Raw genomic sequence first — 21,427 nt, 5'->3', positions numbered from 1 at the left:
GATGATTTATTATATATAGTTTTAAGTGGCATTGAAATAAAATCTGGGAAACTTGAATTGAAATTATTTAAAAAGACCTGTCTCATTGAGTTTACCATCTTTTTTCTTTTTAATGGCAAACTCCTTGTTCCTTCCCCCGGTTGCATTGCCTTGAAATTATGTGAGGATTTGCATGTTGTTCTCTTGCCATTTTGGGCGTTTGCAGTCATATTTGAAATTCTGTCTTCTCTTTTCTAAGCAGCAGACACACATTCAGAGTTTCCTAGAAACCTGTTGACAAAGTCAATTGCACTCCATTTCCTAGCACTTCTGTGTACTTCTGAAAAGGGGGCGCCAAAGTCCTCCTTTCCTAAAAATGCTAGGAGCAGGAGCTAATTTGCAAGTGATTTAGAAATTGTTTTTAATGTTGAATTTCCCCTTCTTTTCAAGTTTATTTGGAGTCCACTTATCTTTGATCTCAGGGGAAGCAGAATCAGGCAGTTTAGCAAGCTCCTGTTTTCCTGAAAACATCTCACCTCTGTGCACGTGCATGTGTACACCTGCATGTATGTGTGTGTGTGTGTAAGTTGGTGTGTGTGTTTTGGGGGGGTGTGATGTAAATGGGGAAGCAGAAATACAGTGTAATAGGGATTCCTGTGTCCTTTCTATGTTTACCTCTCCTACACCTTCCACTCTAAAAAAAAAAAAAATCACTGTGATGAGAAGCATCACTACATTGATAGACACTTTTTCTTCTAAGAATTTAGATTTAGCATGTACTTCCACTTATGGAAATTTTTTCTGTGGTGGTGTTTCTCATGAAAAAAAGCTTTTGATAAAGGAAGAATTATTATATTAGGAGGGAAATAGTTTTCATTTCTTAAAGTATTAGGTGAAGCTAAGTAGAAGGAAATATATGTGCCTGGGAAAAATTAGAGTAAAATTAATTTCTTGTGAAACTGCGAAAGAAAGGATGGCCCAGGAGAAAATACAGGCTAGTAGTCTTTAGGGAAAGATGTCTTTAAGGTAAGTTGTGTTTCCCCTTTTACAGTAATTGATTACAGTTTTCCACAAAATTGTTAGCTCTTAGGTAAATAGCTGTCCTTCCCCTGTCCTTTTCTAATGTGTATTTCTGGCCTCTGGTGCGTTTACCCTTGGGCTCTTTGCAGAGACATTCTTGGACCAGGTTGGAAAAGAAGTATTTTTTTTCCTGAGGTTTCCTTATTTGCAATTTTCTTGTTTCTTCGTGACAGTTGTCCTCTGTTTTCCATACAAAACCAGCTCGTTTTTTACTACGAAGTCTGAGACTGGTTCTCATCAATGCCTTAAAACAGGTTACTTTCCCCCCTTGATCCCTGAAACTCAGAGTAAATGTGAGTCACAAAACATTGGTGAACTTTGGCTCTATTTCCAGATTTTCCAGGACACATAAACTATGAAATTGCAAGGTTTGATTTTGGTGAATTTGTGTATATGTATCTAGTTTTATTTGGGTACACTAGTTTTATATCTGTTTAATTTCTCTTTCCTTTCTAAAGGGCTTTTAATATCTCTTAGGTTCCTTTTTTTTTTTTTTTTTTGTGGAGAAAAAATTGTGAGAGGGGGAAAATGGGGTTGCCTTTTGCTCCCAAAGCTTAAATGAATAGTCATTGCCCGTAATGCCGTCTACGCTCATAGCTTCCCCCTGCTTTAGATGCGATGTATCCGGTGCTGTGAAGGTAATGATCCTCAACCACAGCAATATTCCCTAACAGGAGTATCTGTCATATTCATTGGGATTACCATGTTCATTGATTTGTGTCTGTAAATCTGCTGTTTCTACCCTTTAAATTTGATCTATAATTGGACCTCCTTAAATGGTTCAGATAAGGTAGTCTGTATTTTCTCAATGCAGCGATGCTGTCAGCTTCTCCTTTTTCATTATACATTCAGCAGACTTGATAAAATCAGCAGGACACCTCATTTGAAACTGTTTAATCGCTGCCTTTTTCCTTTGCTAAACCATTGAGGTGGTCAAGCGATGTACACAAATCATTTTAAATAGAAAATATGGTTTTCTCTGTGACCCAGCTAAATAGATAGTGTTATGCAAAACAAGTTAAAAAGTAATAAATGCCAAAAAAATCTTCTAATTGGAGTAAAAAATTGTGGGCAACTCTATCCTCTCTCCAAAAGTAGAGTATCCTAAAATATTGCCAGGACCCTGTAAAGACAAGATGATGGTTTTCTAAAGATTCTCTGGTTTCTGAACAAAACAAGTTTAAATTTTCATAGTGCTGAGCTGCCTTTTATATCCATTCAAAGGGAGCCCATACTTATTTGTAATGCCTTTACATCCTGCTTTTGTAGGGAGAAATTTGCTGTCTGTTAATATCTGTGCAGCATAACCTTTCAGCCATTTGCTATTGTGATAATAAATTTTTGTTTCTTTGTCTGTCATTTTGTCTACTCAGCTGTTACTCCTCAACGTACGAACTAAAAATAATAGCTCCAAATAAATGCCACATAATAAAGTGTTTTACAGTTGTAGCTGGAATAACCTGGTGGCCGTAGCTCACAGTCCTATTACCATTGCTGGTGCTGTAGTTTCTTCCCCGTGTGTCAAGGTGACTCTACCGGGGCCAGCTCATTAAAACAATCTATTCTTTCTAACTGGCTTGGTATTTAGCGCTATACCCAGCAGCCTGCCAAGGCACAGCTTTGGAGCACAAGAGTCACAGCACAGGATATATGAAATTATGTGGCATTCATTTTTGAACAAATACAAATTATCCATAACCTCATTTTCATGCTTCAGGATTTTATTGTGAATGATTTACAGTTACTCCTGTCAATAGTAGAAGTAGGGCCAGTTGCAGGTTTACCCGAGATAGTGGTAAGCGTGACTCCAGGCTTTTGAAGAGCAGCGTTTACCTGGTTTTTGTGGCCCTATAGTGTTAATATTTACATTGTACTTGAATGTGACATTGGGTGTGTTTTGCCATTTTTACTGCCCCGAGGTAAACTTGAGATGGAGAAGCTGGGAGTTGGTAAATATGCTAAAAATGCATCTTTTTTCCTACAGGTTCTGGCTCCTTAGCAGCAATGGCCGTGTTTGAAGATAAATTTAGGCCAGATATGGAGGTATGTAAGTTCCTGCAGTTTTATTCTCTTTCACATTATCTTTCTAGTTGTATGTTGGACATTTACAAATTGATTGCTGATTCCTCCAAAGTTTGAACAGCACTGCTGTTAGTTGGAATGCTCTTTGGCACAGGTACTATGTTTGCTGAGAAGACTGGTTACTTGGGAAAGCTTCATTTTGGAGTGGCCTGCTATGCCCTCCCTCAGGCTTGAGGAGCCTGTACTGTTCAGCTTTTTGCTTTGGCCTTTGGGCTGTCTGGGAATCTTCTTGGCTGTAAATGCTGCTGCAGTGTAGCATGTTTTCTTATGCGTTATCAGAATATCTCAAAATGACAGGTGTTTTGTTTTTTCACGAAGAATAGAGAAACTGTGTATGTCTTTGCATGTCACACAGACCTGGCCTGAAAACGCGGGCAGTTTGAAAAATCCCTGAAAATGCGGGCAGTTTGAAAAATCCCTATAGGTTGTTCTGCGTTTGGCAGAAGATGGGGACAATACCATGTGTGTAGTGGCCTGTTATCAGAGCATGATGTATGTATCTGGTGTCTCACATATATTTATAAGACATTCTTTTGTTATATTTTCTTTGGTAGTGGGGAGGGTGGTATCTTCTGAATGACATTCCACCTGTGTCTGCTTTAATGATAGATGTACCTCCATTAAGCAACCCCCTAGACCCCAAAATCTCCAAGAACAAGCCACAGGTCTTTCATTGTCGCTTTGGAAGGAGTGTTCAGTATGCTTGGATACTTTATGGTACCATGTTATTCCTCCACTGTGCTTTACCCTCGCTGCTGAACTAGCTTGTAGGCACATTACGTCCTGAAGGCAGCCCTCATCATCTGCCCTTGTTTTTTCGATAGATGTTAATTTTTTCATGGGTAGTATCAACTTGTTTTCAACAGTTATTAGGCTGTTTATGAGTGGTTTGCCCTATTCCTTAATATGTAGGTTTCTGCTCTTCCTGCTTTTGCAGTAGTGTTTTGTGTAGATACCAGCGGGTGTTTCTGGGAATTACTTTTTGACAATGCTTTATGCCTAATCATCTTTGGAAAAGATTGCATGTTTAAAAGTTTTTGTTCTTCTCTAGCTCATTGTCATTAGCGCATCAAGTGTCATTGGAGCTCGGAAGCTTTCTGATCTTCAGGTTTGGGCCAAGTGCCAGGAGAGCAGAGAATGTAGGGTCATGGATGCTGCTCAGCCAGGACAGGGGTCTCCTGCCAGAAGCCACTACATCCTTGGTATTTGAGGATAGCACATGTAAGGGACTTGGTCACTGATGGCTAGTTTTCTCCCCTTTCTTGAATTATCTGCAGGAATTAAAACGTGTGACTAAAGATAGAATTTAGCTATAGGTGTTTTGTACTAGAAACAATAGTCTTGCTCCAATTAAGAATAGTAAACAGGTCCAAGTATCAACTGTAAATGAGATTAGAATTCTGTTCTCATTTCTCAATGTGAACATTTATTCCCATATCAGCATTATTTTCTGTTTGGGGTTCTTAAATACAGAGGAAAAATAAGATATACTAGGTCACTTAAAAAGAAAAATTAAAAACGATCTCCCAGTTTTCAAACTAAAGGAGAGGAATTCCTAATGCTCCACAAATCCATTAGAACTAATGCAGGTATAGAGAGAAGGACTGATGATTTTCATTTAGAAAATCACCTCAGTAGTGTCAGGCCCTCCTTTAAACCACATTAATCTTTTCAAATTTTCTTGAAAGCTGTGTCTGTTTCCAATTGATTGGGACTTCCATATGTTAAAGAAAAATGAGAATTGCATAAAAAGTTGAAAGCATGAGGTATATTAAAAGTGATTTTACAAAAATAAGCTCAAAATGGATTAAAGACCTAAATGTAAGGCCAGAAACTATCAAACTCTTAGAGGAAAACATAGGCAGAACACTCTATGACATAAATCACAGCAAGATCCTTTTTGACCCACCTCCTAGAGAAATGGAAATAAAAACAAAAATAAACAAATGGGACCTAATGAAACTTCAAAGCTTTGCACAGCAAAGGAAACCATAAACAAGACCAAAAGACAACCCTCAGAATGGGAGAAAATATTTGCAAATGAAGCAACTGACAAAGGATTAATCTCCAATATTTATAAGCAGCTCATGCAGCTCAATAACAAAAAAACAAACAACCCAATCCAAAAATGGGCAGAAGACCTAAATAGACATTTCTCCAAAGAAGATATACAGACTGCCAACAAACACATGAAAGAATGCTCAACATCATTAATCATTAGAGAAATGCAAATCAAAACTACAATGAGATATCACCTCACACCAGTCAGAATGGCCATCCTCAAAAAATCTAGAAACAAATGCTGGAGGGGGTGTGGAGAAAAGGGAACACTCTTGCACTGCTGGTGGGAATGTGAATTGGCACAGCCACTATAGAGAACAGTATGGAGGTTCCTTAAAAAACTACAAATAGAACTACCATATGACCCAGCAATCCCACTACTGGGCATATACCCTGAGAAAACCATAATTCAAAAAGAGTCATGTACCAAAATGTTCATTGCAGCTCTATTTACAATAGCCTGGAGATGGAAACAACCTAAGTGCCCATCATCAGATGAATGGATAAAGAAGATGTGGCACATATATACAATGGAATATTACTCAGCCATAAAAAGAAGCGAAATTGAGCTATTTGTAATGAGGTGGATAGACCTAGAGTCTGTCATACAGAGTGAAGTAAGTCAGAAAGAGAAAGACAAATACCGTATGCTAACACATATATATGGAATTTAAGAAAAAAAAATGTCATGAAGAACCTAGGGGTAAGACAGGAATAAAGACACAGACCTACTAGAGAATGGACTTGAGGATATGGGGAGGGGGAAGGGTAAGCTGTGACAAAGTGAGAGAGTGGCATGGACATATATATACTACCAAACGTAAGTTAGTGGGAAGCAGCCGCATAACACAGGGAGATCAGTTCGGTGCTTTGTGACCGCCTCTAGGGGTGGGATAGGGAGGGTGGGAGGGAGGGAGACACAAGAGGTAAGAGATATGGGAACATATGTATATGTATAACTGATTAACTTTGTTATAAAGCAGAAACTAACACACCATTGTAAAGCAATTATACTCTAATAAAGATGTAAAAAAAAAGTGATTTTAACACTCTGCTAAAGTAATTTTATATTATTTATTTAGACTTTGGATTTGAAATGATTCAAAGGCCATGAACTTAATATTGCTGATTTAGGGAAGCAAAGGGAAATGTGAATCATCCCTTCAATAAAATTTCTGATATTATCAGTCTGAAGAGTTGTGTTCCTTAGATCAATTTTATCTATAATTCAGAGCACTTGTTGTTTTGTATTAGCTGCGAGAGCTTGAAACAGGTTTACTGAATTCCCATTTCAGGTTGTTAATTAAATTTACAATTTTAGGTGAGTGGTTTTTATTCACTGAACTTATTGACACTTGACACAGACTGACAATCAAAAATAGTCAGTTTATTAAGGAGAAGGTAGTACTTGCTTCTCCAGTGAAGTAAGTTTAAAAGTAAATAGAAGGCAATGGTAATACTTTTAAAAATCTAAAGGGAGGGCTTCCCTGGTGGCGCAGTGGTTGAGAGTCCGCCTGCCAATGCTGGGGACGCGGGTTCATGCCCCGGTCCGGGAAGATCCCACATGCCGCGGAGTGGCTGGGCCCGTGAGCCATGGCCGCTGAGCCTGCGCATCCGGAGCCTGTGCTCCTCAATGGGAGAGGCCACAACAGTGAAGGCCCACGTACCGCCAAAAAAATAAATCTAAAGGGATATTAGATAATAAAATTATTGTGAAGACCAGGCAACTAACTGCTGGCCACCCTGCTTTCTTCTGGTGACGATTAAGTGATGTGGTTTCAGTGGAAGGCCGAGACTGCTTAGGAAAGTTGAGAGAACCCTGTTTTAGTGACTTTGCTGTGAAAGAGAATTCGGCCAGGGTGTCATTTCTGGCTCTGCATTTGTATAGAACTCATGGAAACATTTGGTTTCAAATTTCCAAACTTTATTTTTCTTTCCATGGAGGCTTTGTGTCTTTCTGTGGCAAGAAGCCCTCCATAACTTTTCTTTCTTGCCTATTTTGAGACTGAAGGGTTGGAATGACTAAGTCTGCTTATTTCCCTTCAGTAGGGGAAAGGATTCTGGACGTGTCTCAAACAAACCCAGGAGACCTGCCTCTCAGGTCTTGCATGGATCTCCAGGACAGTAACTGCTGCTCACTTCATAGAGAATTGCATGGGGAGGGGAAGTTTCAGGCTCTCATAATTACAAATCGTTTGCCAAACAGTGATTTTTAGGCCAGACTCATGAAACAAACTCTTGGCTTTATTGTTAAAACAAATAAATTAGGAAAAGCCCATAGTCTTTTTTTTTTTTTTTTAAACTGCAAACCTGTGCCTTGGACAGTGCTGGGCCTAGACTGTAGTATTTATGGAATGAAAGTCCCTGCCTCCTTAAAAACCTTTAATGTTTTCTCAGTGTCTTTGGCTGCACAGTCTGGTATGGTAGCCACCAACCACATGTAGCTGTTGAGCACTTGAGTGTAGCTAGTCTGAATTGAGAGGTGCTGTAAGTAGAAAACACATCCCAGATTTCAGAGACTGGGTCCAAAAGTTTAAAAACATATCTCATTAGTAATACGGTTACATGTTGTAACAATATTATTTTAAGTATATTGGGTTAAATAAAAATATTATTAAATTTTTTTCACCTATTTTTACTTTTTTATACGTGGCTACTAGAGAATTTAAAACTAAATATGTGGTTCACATATTTCTATTGGACAGGGCTAGTCTTGAACTTGTCATTTGCATACTACATTTAAGGATTCTGCCATGTCTGGATGCCACCTCTACTGTTATTTTTCTTGAAAATTTTCTTTTACATCAGCTCACTGTTTTATAAATTGAGTTATCATTTACATAAAATAAAATGCACAGATCTGAACTGTATAGTGCGATAGATTTTGGCATTTGTAATTACCCAAGTAACCGTCAATCAGATCAAGACAGAACATTTCCTTCACTGCAGAAGTTCTCCTTGCAAGTCAGTTCCCTTTCCTCTCTTCCCTACAGCCACTCTAGTTCACCTATTTAATTTTAAATTTATTTTTAAAATACAGTTTGTATCTATGAAATCCTGGGTTTGATATGATGGTTATTTTCCCCCCAAGACATGAAAATGAGTGCATACTATTAATATAAATAAAAAATGTATTCCTGTATCACCATCATGTAAGCCCAGGGGTATTAATATTAAACTTAGGAAACATAAGTCTGCATTCCTGCTCCACTTCAACCCTTCTCGCCTGCTTGCTGTTCCTTGAATACAGTGTGTGCTGGCTTGCTGTCGAATCCTGCTCGCTGCTGGTGCGTGCCAGCAATGCTCTCACCTGCTTCCTCATTCATTTGTGTTCCCGTACTGCATTGTACACACCTGTCCCATTGTTTTATGGCTGTTTTCAGGGGCATCTCCGCTACTTGCCGAGAGAGGGGAGACCCTTGAGGGCAGGGACCATGAAATCATCTCTCCTCTTCAGCTCCTGATGTTCAGTACATGTTTATAGAGTTGAGACAGGATAATCCGGAGCTAAAGCAAAATCTGAGTCATCAAAAACCACCTGGGAAACGGAGGGGACTTTCTCTTCTTCCCATCTGGAAAGTGCTGAACTTTTTTCTTTTCTTTTTTTTTTTTTGAGATAACAGAAGAAGATAACTAGTACATTTCTCATATAATACACAGTATTGGGCCAGAGTCAACAAAGCAAACACCCCATTGAGTACACGGCCAAAATGAAGATGGGCCAAAGGGCAGATGCTCATTGGGAAATTACAGGCCAAAAAGCAGAACAGTGAAACCGAGCTGGGATTCATAAATGCCTAAGATGGGCTTCTGCCTTTAGAAGTAATCTGAACCAGTGATTTGCTTCAGGTAAAAGCTCTGACTCAAGGTTTCAGAGAAACTGCCGGCTAACTGTGAGTTTAAGGCCCATTAAAAATCTTTTAAAATTCTCATCCAGTTGTGGCCCTAACACTGCCTGTCCTAGTCTTGGGATGCTCATTTTCTTGTTTTTCTCCTTGCTGTTAGCCTGGAAGTTCTCTGAGGGCAGGAACTGTGCTTATTCGTTTCTATTTACTCACACCTAAAATGGTGCATAGTAGGTAGTCAGCCAGTATTTGTTGAATGAGTGGATAAAAAGATGTCAGAAGCAACCTTTCTTAGTTGGTCCCAGATTTACATTCCTTTGAAACAGTTTGATAACTTCACCTTTAGTGTTCATAGTTCTCAGATGGATAAAAATGAAGGCATTAAAAAATTGTATTACTGCTGATAAATCTCATTCTTTGTTTTTATCAGCAAAGGTGCTTATTTGGACACTGTACCTATGTATTAGCAGAATAGTGGATTTTGAAATGTGTGAGTTGACCTAATGACAGGGCTCAGTTGTATTAGAGGGTTTTTTGGTGACGATGAATTGTGTGGAGCCATTCCCCTAGAATTTTTTTTTTTTTCCTATTGTTAAGGCTGGCATAAGAACTAAGCCCCTTATCCTGGTTATTATCCACAGGCTAGCTGGACAGGAAATTAGTGATAAACACACTGTGGCCTTCTGAGTCCATTTTCCAGTTAAGTTATGAGGAATTTGACCATTGTACCTGGAAATATGGTGTTAGCTTTGTGCGAGTATGTATCTTGAAAATTGCTGAAATAAAAACTTTTATTTTAGGGTGGGGAGGGTTAAGGAAATGAATCTGATAGCTTAGGTTAGTTTTCCTTCCATCCTGTTTCTTTGTAAGAAGGAATGTTTCCATTTGGCCCAGTGAGAAATTTAAAGTCTTGAAGATTATAATTCATAAAAATGGGTAGAAGATTAATATTTAGTCTGTCAAGATCAGTACTGTCCCCTCTTTGCACTAATTGTCAGAAAGCGTGTGAGGGCTGCTGAAGGGTAGCGGTGTGCGGCAGGACCCTCACATCACAGGGAGATGATTCAAAGGCAAACTGTCCTGCACCCTCTGGTATCGACTTGCAAATTAGCATCTGGAATCTAATTAAACAAGCTTAATGAAAGTAGCAGCTGAATACTGCTGGAAAAGACAATCAGCTTTTTTCCCCTCTCTGATACATACTCTGTACTATTGAAGTTGGTCAACAAACACATCATGTGAGCACAGTTAAAAAAATTAGCATTTATTTGAAGAATAGAAACTGTTTTTCATTCTGTTACGCATTTGGCATGCTTTGGCGTCCCATGAGAGCCATGCCACAGCAGATAGTGCACAATATTTATAAATCCATGACAGGCAATAATAGCAACTTGAAAAATTCTTTTGCTAGAATCTCAAGTTGAGAGCTGCCAAAAGCTGAGAGGATCAGATCTGCAGTGGCAGCTGCTGTGCCCTACAGTTAGAATTCTAGACTTTGAAGATGCTCAACTTAAAGAAATGAAGACTGCAGGCTTAGCCAATTTTTGCAGGTTTCTAGAGCTCTGGCTCTCTGCCTTTTGAAGATGAGTTGCTGAAGCTTCTACCACTGCCTGAGGCGTGCTAACACCAGCAGGATCTTTTTTTCCCCCCAGTCTTAGTGTGTCTTCAGTTTTAAGTAGCACATGCTTAGTCAGTGCCAACTGTGATGGTCCTTTTTCTGGTCACAATACCGAGGGATGAGCTCTTACCCTATACCCTTTAGAGAGAAGCTGCAAAGATAGATGGTGACGTATACAAGTGCCACTTCAGCCGTCTGATTTATGGAGTCATATTTTATCACTTGGCAAGTGCTGGCCTCTAGAGAAGCCCTTACTGCTAAAGATGTGAGCAGTTATCGCCCTAAAGGCTTGTGTTTACCTCACAAACGTGATGCCAAACACGTAGCTACGGAGGAAACAGAATTAATCTGTCATTGCAGGCAGCTATAGATCCACTTTACATAATGAAAGAGTTGATACCAATATGGTGTTCTATAGCAAATTTTAGAAGTGACTGTAGTTTTTTGTTTGTTTAAGTCTAATAGTAGAAAGACACTGAAGTTTCAGATTTATTTGTGCCATGCAGATGGACAATAGTGTAAGAGATCTGCATTATTTTGATTAAAAAAAAAGAATCTATTCAGTTTGGCACATAGACTGGTCCCAAGGGGAAGCATAGAGCATGAGTTCAATGTGGTCAGATGGAAAAGGGCACAGGAGCTTAGGAGCTAGAGGATTGGCCTGTGAGTGTGTTTCCACTGTACGCACGGCACGACTGTGGGCAAGCCACAGCCCGGCACTGTTCATCCAGAAGACGGGGATCCAGAGACCTGCCTGTGGGTTGCTGTCAGGATTAGATGTGGTCTGTAAAGCACGTCATATGACGGCTCACACAAAATTGGCTCTAAAATATGGCAGCTGCTTCTGTTTTTTAGTAATTCAGTAGTAGGATACAAACATCACATAGCAACGACTAACATTATTTGTACTTGTGTCAGACTTGATGATATAGATAGATATGATTCTTTTTAAAAAAAATTTTATATTTTATTTATTTATTTTTGGCTGCGTTAGGTCTTCGTTGCTGCACCCAGGCTTTCTCTAATTGTGGCGAGCAGGGGCTACGCTACTCTTCGTTGCGGTGCGCGGCCTTCTCATTGTGGTGGCTTCTCCTGTTGCGGAGCATGGGCTCTAGGTTCGTGGGCTCAGTAGTTGTGGCTCGTGGGCCCTAGAGCGCAGGCTCAGTAGTTGTGGCACACAGGCTTAGTTGCTCCGCGGCATGTGGGATCTTCCTGGACCAGGGCTCGAACCCACGTCCCCTGCATTGGCAGGAGGATTCTTAACCATTGTGCCACCAGGGAAGTCCTAGGTATGATTCTTCTTTCTTATCTGAAAGCTTAAAATCGGAAACAGGCCTAGCTAGTGGTCATGACAGTAGAAGAAGCCTGTTTAACACACAGCACAGGCTATGGAAATATTTGCCTTTTTGCTATGGGGCGAAGGTATTGAAAACACAGCAGTCATAGTAGCTGATGCTTTTTGAGTGCTTATGCTGTGCCAAGCTCTTTTCTAACAGCTTTGTCTGCATCATCTTATTTACTTTTCAACAGTCGTGTGGGGTCTGTACTTTGTTATCCCTGTTTTGTTGAGAAGAAAAATAAGGTGTAGGGAGGTCACATATCTTACCCGAGGTCACACAGCCGGGCAATGATGGAATCATGGTTTGAACCCTTGTCAGTCTGGCCCTCCGATGTGATCGATCACCCTGCTCTTCTGCCTCTTTGCTAGGCCTGTAGTTCTTTGACAACAGAGTGGGGAAGACATCTTACTCCAGGTGAGCAGAGGTGTGGGCTGCTTGGGCTATTCCTTTTCTCTGATGAGGTCTTGTGAAGATGGCACGAAGCCAGACGAATGTCAGAGGAGGTGTATAAACCTCTTTGGTGAGCTCAGTGACTGGAAGGAACCCAGGGATGGAAAGATGCAAAGTTAGAAATACAGAGATATTGGGAAATATAAGTAAGTCATTTGGCTATGGAAGGTTATTTTTTTCTTCTCTTTGAATTCATCAGAATTTATTTTCATCTTTTAATTGTCCTCCCCCGCAAATATCCTGAGGTTGTTTTTTCCCTCAGAGTTTTCAGATATTTACAGGGGAGCTGTTTTTCTCTATATAGCTAATGTTTAGATGGCATAGCCTTCTTCAAATTTAGTAATGAGACCAATAAGCCTTTAAATATTGGTGAATGGCATTTGTCCATTTGAGGCAAATCATAAATAACTTGAACCAAAAATAAATAAATAAGCAAGACTATCATATTTGAATAATGAGGTGTTCTTTTTACCCCAACTGCCAAAACTTTTTAATCTTCGTCAACAATTGTTCTGTCCTCCGTCTTATTTAGGTTGCATCTGTGCGACTCAGCTCAGGAGCCCTGACAAGCGGCATATGAATTCTGTATTCATTAGTGATCTTGATCCAAATGCCTCTGTCCCTGCCACGGGGGCTCAGGTGTGGAAGCTGCTGGCTAATCCCACCAGCTGACATTCAGAGGTTTAATGACTCCATAGGAAGGTGACCACTCGCTGGGAGGTTTTGCTGGCGGAACCCACACAGCAGACAATGGAGATCAAGGAAGATGATCAGTGTTTAGCCGAGCACCTTCCTGTGTGACTTGAACCCTGCTAGCATCAAACAGAGTTTTAAGTAAATGCAAAATTAAAAACAAAACAAAACAAAAAACTTGCCCTCGATAGCTATCATAAACAATGATTTTCCTGTCTGTATTGATATTGATGGTGTTTAAGACTGTTTTTCTTGTAGCAGTTTAATAGGTGTCAGCTTGATAAGCTGAACTGACTCACTTTTCCAGATTTTTAGATTTTAAGGTTATGTTTGTCTGGTACTACATCTGTTTAGGTATCTTGTATATCTGGGAAAAAATATATATATTAAAGCCAAAATTAATTCTTATGAAATGTTCCTAAGAATCTATGCTGACATTTTTGTTTCTTGTGATCTCTAGCTTTAAAAAAATTACTATCAGAATGTGAATTCTTTGATTGATGGGTGACATGTCACTAGATGTTTTGACTTTTTTTTTAGGTCCTCTGTTCTAAAAATGTTGGATGCCTTATTATTTTAATAACAGCTTCATTGAGATATAGTTTACATGCATACAGCTCACTTACTTTAAGTGTACAATTCTGTGGTTTTTAGTATATTCACAGAGCTGTGCAGCTATCACCATAATCCATGTTAGACCATTTTCATCCCCCTCAAAAGAAATGCCATATCCATTAGCAGTCACTCCCCATTTCCCCTCAGCCCTCCCAGCCCTAGGTAACAGCTCATCTGCTTTCTGTCTCTACAGATATGCATGTTCTGGACATTTCATACAATAGGAATCATACAATATGTCTGTTGTGACTGGCTTCTTTAACTTACAGTATTTTCATAATATTTCATCCTTGTAGCATGTATTGATACTTCATTTTTTTATGGTTGAATAGTATTCCATTGTATGAATATGTCACATTTTATTTACCCATTCATTAGTTAATGGACATTTGGATTGTTTTCACTTTTTGACCATTATGAATAGTGCTGCTGTGAACATTTGTGTACAGGTTTTTGTGTGGACATATATTATCATTTCTCTTGGGTATATATATACCTAGGAGTAGAATTGCTGAGTCATGTGGTAACTCTCTATGTTTAACTTTTTGAGGAACTGCCAGACCGGTTTACAAAGTGGCTGGGTCACTAGTAGTGTATAAAGATTTTAGTTTCTGCACACCCTTGACAACATTTGTCATTTGGCTTTTTGATTATAGCCATTCTGGTGGGTGTGAGTTGGTGTCTCATTGTCTTAACTGATGGATTCCTTATTGGTTAAGAACTAATGCAACTACAGAAATGTTTAAATGTAACTATTGAAACATTTGACACACTTCTTTATGCACTGGATTTGGGCAGTAATTGGGATAGTTGTGTGTTTAACTATTGGAAGGTCCCTTTTAGAGGCTCTCCCTGAGGCTGTTTCTGTCATTTGCTTTTGGTCCTAATTCCTGCTTATTTGTTTTCCTTAAAACCTGAAACATTAGACATAGTAAAGTGTGTCTTTTTTGTTAGATCAAAAATGTATTAATTTTTCTCCAGTAATTTTCTCTTGTTGTATTTAACGTTAAAAAAAAGTTTTTAGAGGTGTCAGAACCCAAAGATATAATCCCTGGGGCCCTGTATAGAATTATTCCTGGTAGTGATTTCCAGTGGAGTTAAAGACTTAATTTTAGAAATGAACAGATACCAAAGTTGGCCTTATGGTTCAGTGAGTGATTTGGAGAATTACCATTCAACCTTTAGAATAGATGATAAGACACTGTTGATGGTTTAAAGCTTCTCACCAGCATCAGATGTTTTGAGTTGCCCCCTTTTGAAAGAGTGAGTTTGTTCTCCTGAATTTGAACCCACTGGTGGGCCAGCTTTGGAGAGGCAGAAAAGAGAAAAGGACTTCTTGAGTTAAGTTTACTCCCTTGGATCTTCTTGCTTACATTTTCATTTTGTGGTGTTTTGTAAGGCAGATGCAAGTTCTCTCTGCTGTTTCACCTGATGATTCAAGAGCAGGACTTTGCTCCCTACCATACAGAGTTTGGAATGTCACAGATATATAATTGCTTCTCTCCCTTTGGATTCCTTCGTCTTCCTTGACTTAGAAATGGCCACTTGGGGCCAGGCCTCTGGAATTCAAGAATCAACAAATCTAAGGGAATTGACCCTCTGTAAAATTTGAAGTACTCCATTTCGAATTCTTTGAAGAGTAATGAGAACACTGCAAATGGTATACTGCCATAGTTATTGACTTTGAAAACTCGTTGTTGATTTTTCCACCAAAAATATTTCTGTGCAAAAATTTTTCCAGGTCTTCTGCCCTGCTGCGTATACACTGAACTTCATTTTCTTATATAATCAATAATATGTAATCGATCAGCAGGTGCTAATTGGGTACCAGCTGAATGCATACACTTGGTGCTGTAATTCAGAGGTAGTATTGAAAGAGACCATTCTGTATGATGGTGGAAATTCCTTAAACAGCTATGGGCAAAGTAGCTTGAAAACAAGGGATTATTTTACTCGGTAGTAGATAGGTGATTATTTATGATGCATTTCTTTGGAGCAGGTGTTCCATTTGAGATGTTTTTGCTTTACATATTTACTGTAACTGTGGAAAGGTAGGGGAAAATACACTGTACAGGAGAAATAGTTCACAAAGTATGTTGCTTGCTGCACCTGTGGCAAGGATCCAGCAGACAGAATGTAACTTCTTTGTGACCAGAGACTCTTGAATCAGAGAGAGGCAAGAGCTAGGGATAATGCTGGATAGAAATAAATGTTTGGTGACTTTCAACTATACAGGTGGAATTAAAAGGAAGGTGTTATTGCTGATATATTCGGCATCATGATATCAAAGAGAAAAATAGACTTCTTTATCTCTTATCAAATTGAATTGCCTTTGCTAACTTGGGACTCAGGGACATAATTTAAGGTACTAAAAAATGCTTCCTTTATGTAGGTTGTCTTTTTTGTTACTCAAGCCAAGCCAAGACTTGGAATGTCATAGCTCCTTGGGAAAAGAAGTAAAAGAAGCTCTTTTATTACTTACTGATTTCATTCCATTCTAGAAATCGTATTTTGTAAAAATTTTGAATCATAAAAACATTGAACGGTGGCTTTCAGGAGAAGATGGGAACCCACACCCTCCACCCCGGCTGCTTGAATTTCACTGTCAGAAGTGAGGCTCTGTGTCTCAAATCCAGGAGGTCATCTGTGGGTAGAGACTTGCAAGCTCTTGAACAATGGATTTCTACTTTTCTTGTGTATAGGTTAGAGAAATATAAGAAATGAAATATAGGACTGAGTGTTACTGGGTGGTAGCTTAGAATCTTATAAGTTTTGCCTTGGCAGGTAATTTGGCATAAATTGTTAATGTAAATCTGGGTTAGTGGTGAAGACGTTATTTTAGTAAAAAAGATAAACTGCTGATTAATTCAGCATAGAACTCAATTACAAATTGAAAGTGTCTCTGCGGGACTCCCGGACCCTAAAGACAGCAGATGTTGAATTGATACTCCAGCATATTTCACAGTGGTATGAAATATTAACATGGTTTATTATACTTGTGTGGTGTGCAGTATTAGAAAGGGGGAGGTAGTGGGCATGTGGGTGTGCAAAGCAGCCACACATTATACATTCGCTAATGTACACTGAAGTGTGATTAAGGATTTTGAGGAAGTTTTGTCTTCTTATTTTTAAAAAATCAAATAGCTCTGTGGAAAAATTAAGTTTAAAATAACATTTGGGGCTAAGTATTTAAATGTGGTACCTATGTATGTTTACATTGTACATGTAAATGAACATAAATATGGTAAACTTACTGACACAGGATATTTAAATGTTAAATGGGACCACTGCCTACAAGAGTAGGGGAACTTGAGGGCTTGAACTGTATTTTAATGAGTTAATTGTAAGCTTTCATGGGCTGGAACGTTTTCATGGGCTGCTGTACTGTTTTTACCTTCTGATCTAAAACATATGGTAATTTTAAAATGCCCCTATAATTTTCACAGGCAGAGAAGTTTCATTTCTAGCCAAAAAAAAAAAAAAAAAAAAGCTTTTATAAGGTTTTCATATATCTGCATCAACTCAAGGGGGGAAAAGTCAGCAAATTTTATGTATCAGAAGACCTGAATAAATGGAGCTGCCAATATTTGAAGGGATTGGCAATTCTTAAGAGGTATGAGAAAGTTGGCTTAGATGAGATATTTCAAAGCCATTACTACTATTATGACAGTTATTTTTTTTGCATCTCAGCCTGTATCAAGTCTAGGTTTTGCTAACCGAAGTAAAAACAGTTCCAGAAATAGCCAAATGATTACAGTAAGAACAAATGTACCTTGGATACCTCTGCTGTTTTGAAGGCTTTTTTAAAAAGGTGCTTTCTCAAAGACTTCTGAGACACATAAAAGTTGGCAAAGGCAAACGCAGTGGGCAAAGAAACCAGAAGTTTCTTGGTACCTACACCACCGGAAGAACATCTTCTATATCCCCATTAGAGTCACCATTAAGGCTTCTGTAAACTATTGAGAGATGGTGGTCATTCTGAGATGTGAAGGGCGGCCTTGAGATCCATTCACCTGAGTTCTATTTATCTCCAACCAGGTGCCAAGCTCTGTGATTATGAGGCAGGGCCCTTTCTTAGTGACATTTACAGCCTAGGGGGGTGGTGGACAGGCCCACAAACAGTACTGAAAGTATGAGAATGGTGCATATAAGGGGGGTGTAGTGGTCACGATCAGAGGAATTGGTGAAATCTGTCTGGGGAACTTTAAGGTGGCCTCAAAGAGTATGTGACTCCTCACTTGAAATTCTTTTTGTCTTGGGGTTTGACGAAGGGGTGGGGTAGGGAGACTGAAGAGGAGAGGAAGCTATTCCAGAAGAGGGGCATCACCACATACAAAGGTGTGAGGACTCCTGCTCTAACTTTCTCTCAGTTGTGTAATCCTGGAAGTTTGGGCAGCTGAACATGTTTGGAAATAGGAAAACAGAACTCCAGACAGTGTCTAAAGTTGTCTGAGTGGTCATTTCCCAAGTCAGTGTGGGCTTTTAATTAGCATCCGCTCTTCAGTGTGGGATAAGGCCGCGCTTAGCATCCCTGTCCCGGCGTGTGAATATTAGTTTAGAAAGCTGCCACGTTCCATTAGAGGTGGTTGTGTTTCGGCAGTGGGTGCAGGAGCTGTGTAGACTTTTCAAATGTCCTTTGAGATTTACGTTACAATGTAATTGGGAGATGCTGGTACTTAGTGTGTTGTGCATGCCAGAATGTGAGATTACCTGCTGTAATGAGACCCCAGCAGCATACCTCAGGAAGGTAGTTAAAGTTTTAACCTTAACAGATAATGTTACTTGCTGGTTTCTGTGAGGTAATTTATACCACTCTCCCCTAACCCTGAAATTGTGCAGAAACAAAAATTTTTTTAAATGATATGAAGTTGTGCTAAATAGATATTTTAAAATTCCACCTAGTAGTACAGATTTTTGAAAATATTTGCAATGAACATTGTATCTGTAGAACACAATCACTCATAGTCGTTGTCACCCTGTCATAATGTTGGAATATGTTTTTTTCTAAAATCAGAACTGTGGTGATATTGGAATGCTGAAAAGACTTAAGGCCTCATTAACTTTGATTCCTTGACAAATATATTAGTTTCTTTTAACTCAGATAAATTGAATTGGGGTGGTAGAGGAATAAGAACAGGGCATGGTGGAAAGTGTATGCATGGACTTGGAAGAGGTTTAGGTTGAAGATTGATTTTTGCTTCTTCTGTAACACCTGTAGCCCCAGTTTGTAAAATATAAAACTCATTTGTAAAATGGGCTTAAAGTCAGTACCTGAAGGAATTGTTAGGAGGACCATATTTGTAAATTGCAGTCAGGCTTAACAAAAGTTTGCTCTCTTATCCTCTGACTACTTCTTGCCCCAAAATGTTAAAAGAAAATTAAAATGCCTTTTCTTGGTCTGTTTCAGTTAAGATTTACAATCAACAAATGGCCTGATGGGAAAATTAAGTTAAATGGTATCTTTTTTATTGACATACAAGGTGGTTAAAAAACAATTTGACTCATTCTGTTTGCTGAGAGGTTTATGCTTTTTTTTTTTTTTTTTTTTTTTTTTTTTTTGGGGTACGCGGGCCTCTCACTGTTGTGGCCTATCCCATTGCGGAGCACAGGCTCCGGACGCCCAGGCTCAGCGGCCATGGCTCACGGGCCTAGCTGCTCCGCGGCATGTGGGATCTTCCTGGACCGGGGCACGAACACATGTCCCCTGCATTGGCAGGTGGACTCTCAACCACTGCGCCACCAGGGAAGTCCTATGCATGTATTTTAGGGAGATATAAACATTTGAATGTAGTACTGATACAGTGAATTTGATAGGCTTTTTGCTTTGGGATTTGATGAATGTACATTCTGTATTAGAAAAATTCATCAGGATGTTCTTAACAAGCCAGATGAATGATGGAATGATAGAGTAGCATTATTTAAGCAATATGTTTGCAACTTTGAAGAATTTTAGAGGTACTTTAAAAAGATAAACCCATGAGTGATTAACCAGTTATATCTAAGGACTAGACAAGTATCATTACTGTTTTTGGATGCTAATTGTTTGGAGGTTCTGCTGTCCTGAGCGAAAAATCCATGGGCTCTGGAGTTAGACAAAACTATGTTGAACCTCAGGCCTTCTAGCTGTTGGCCATTTGCCTTTGGGTTAGTCATTTTCCCTCTCTGAGCCTTGGTTTCCTGGATTTGTAAAATGGGTGTAAGGGGTAGTACCTACCTTAAAGGGTAATTTGGAAGAGTAAGTGGAAGAATGTACTCGGCACAGTGCCTGCAAACAGTAAATGTAAGTTCTCTTTTCTCCTCCTTTTAGAATAGAATTTCTAGTGAAGTATAATAAGTGAAAATGTGCTACTTAGTACACTTCTTGACACGGCAGTGAAGTTTATGGAAGATGCTCATGTGAACAGTTTTATGGCATCATTTTGAATTTTATTTGCAGTATAATTGCTTGTTTCATAATTGATTTGCTTTGAACTAGAGGTTGAAAAAACAAAGTGTACTGAGTTATTATCAGTTGCCCACTGCATTGGTAGTTCTGAAAGGGTTAAGCTTTTTTTTTTTTTTGCGATACCCGGGCCTCTCACTGTTGTGGCCTGTCCTGTTGCGGAGCACAGGCTCCGGACGCTCGGGCTCAGCGGCCATGGCTCATGGGCCCAGCCGCTCCGTGGCATGTGGGATCTTCCTGGACTGGGGCACGAACCCGTGTCCCCTGCATCGGCAGGCGGACTCTCAACCACTGCGCCACCAGGGAAGCCCAGGGTTAAGCTTTTGATAACTGTTTGTGTAAGTTAGAAAGAGGGGTAGAATCCAATCAGGTTAACATTCATCATGGGTTTCCTGCATACCAGGCACTGTGCTAGCAGTTTCTCCTGTGCAAAGAGTCTTTTAATCCTCATAACTGCCCTAGTGCTAGATGGTTTTAGGCCTTTTTTGCAGATGAGGAAATTGGGACTTAAAAATGTTGAGTGACTTTACCACCGGGGTAACATAGCTGTAAGTAACAAGACTAGATTCATACCTGGATCTCCTGGATCTTAATTCTCTTGCCTCTGCCTCTTCCCTCCTCCTCCCCAGCCCCCATCACCATGATCAATATGGCAGATATATCCATTGGCTCCAGAAGTTTCCTTACGCCCTTTTGGAAGGCTCCCTCTTCCCCCAAAGAACCTTAAGTAACAGTGTATCTGAAGGCCATGTGTGCCTGGGGTCCCAGGAAAAGGTGGTTGCGGAGGCCTCATGGAACAGTATCTGAGTTGGTAGCACCTCATGATCGGGCTCACCTGCCCCATCCTGTCTCTGCTTGTCTGCTTTACTTAGGCCTGTCTGCTTCCGCTTCCTCGGAACTGTACCTTGCACATGGCCAAACCCTCGTGACCATGAATCTCCTGTAGAGCTTCCTTCTTTACAGTCTTTTGGCTCTTGCCCCCGTAGGTAACTACTCCCTTATACTCTTTCTACCACGCTCCAGAGGCCAGACAGGAGTATTTTGAAAGCCCTGCCACCAGTGAAGTGGCATTTACAGGTTGGTTCCGGCCCAGGTCATTTTTTCCAGAACAACCTCAGTATACTTTCATTGGCTTTGCCTTTATCTTGTGCCTTTTTGGTGACACCTTCAGAGTTCCTGCTGCAGAATCTATAATTAAGTTAATCATTGTCTCCCATCAACC

The 21,427-nt window shown here is 39.7% G+C and overlaps 1 protein-coding gene across 1 annotated transcript in view; it reads left to right on the top strand.

Annotated features, from left to right (window-relative positions):
- The window catches only part of PSMB7 (proteasome 20S subunit beta 7), a 58,585-nt gene that overhangs the window by 25,246 nt on the left and 11,912 nt on the right, over nt 1-21,427 (top strand). Inside the window, exon 6 of the mRNA XM_004329035.3 lies at nt 3,044-3,102. Coding sequence (XP_004329083.2) covers nt 3,044-3,102 — 59 coding nt within the window. The remainder of the gene's footprint in view (nt 1-3,043; nt 3,103-21,427) is intronic.

This window comes from Tursiops truncatus, chromosome 6, assembly GCF_011762595.2.
Source record: "Tursiops truncatus isolate mTurTru1 chromosome 6, mTurTru1.mat.Y, whole genome shotgun sequence".
Lineage (NCBI taxonomy): Eukaryota > Metazoa > Chordata > Mammalia > Artiodactyla > Delphinidae > Tursiops > Tursiops truncatus.
The sequence above is the reverse complement of the archived record's forward strand: the minus strand, read 5'-3'. Positions and strand labels throughout refer to the sequence as shown.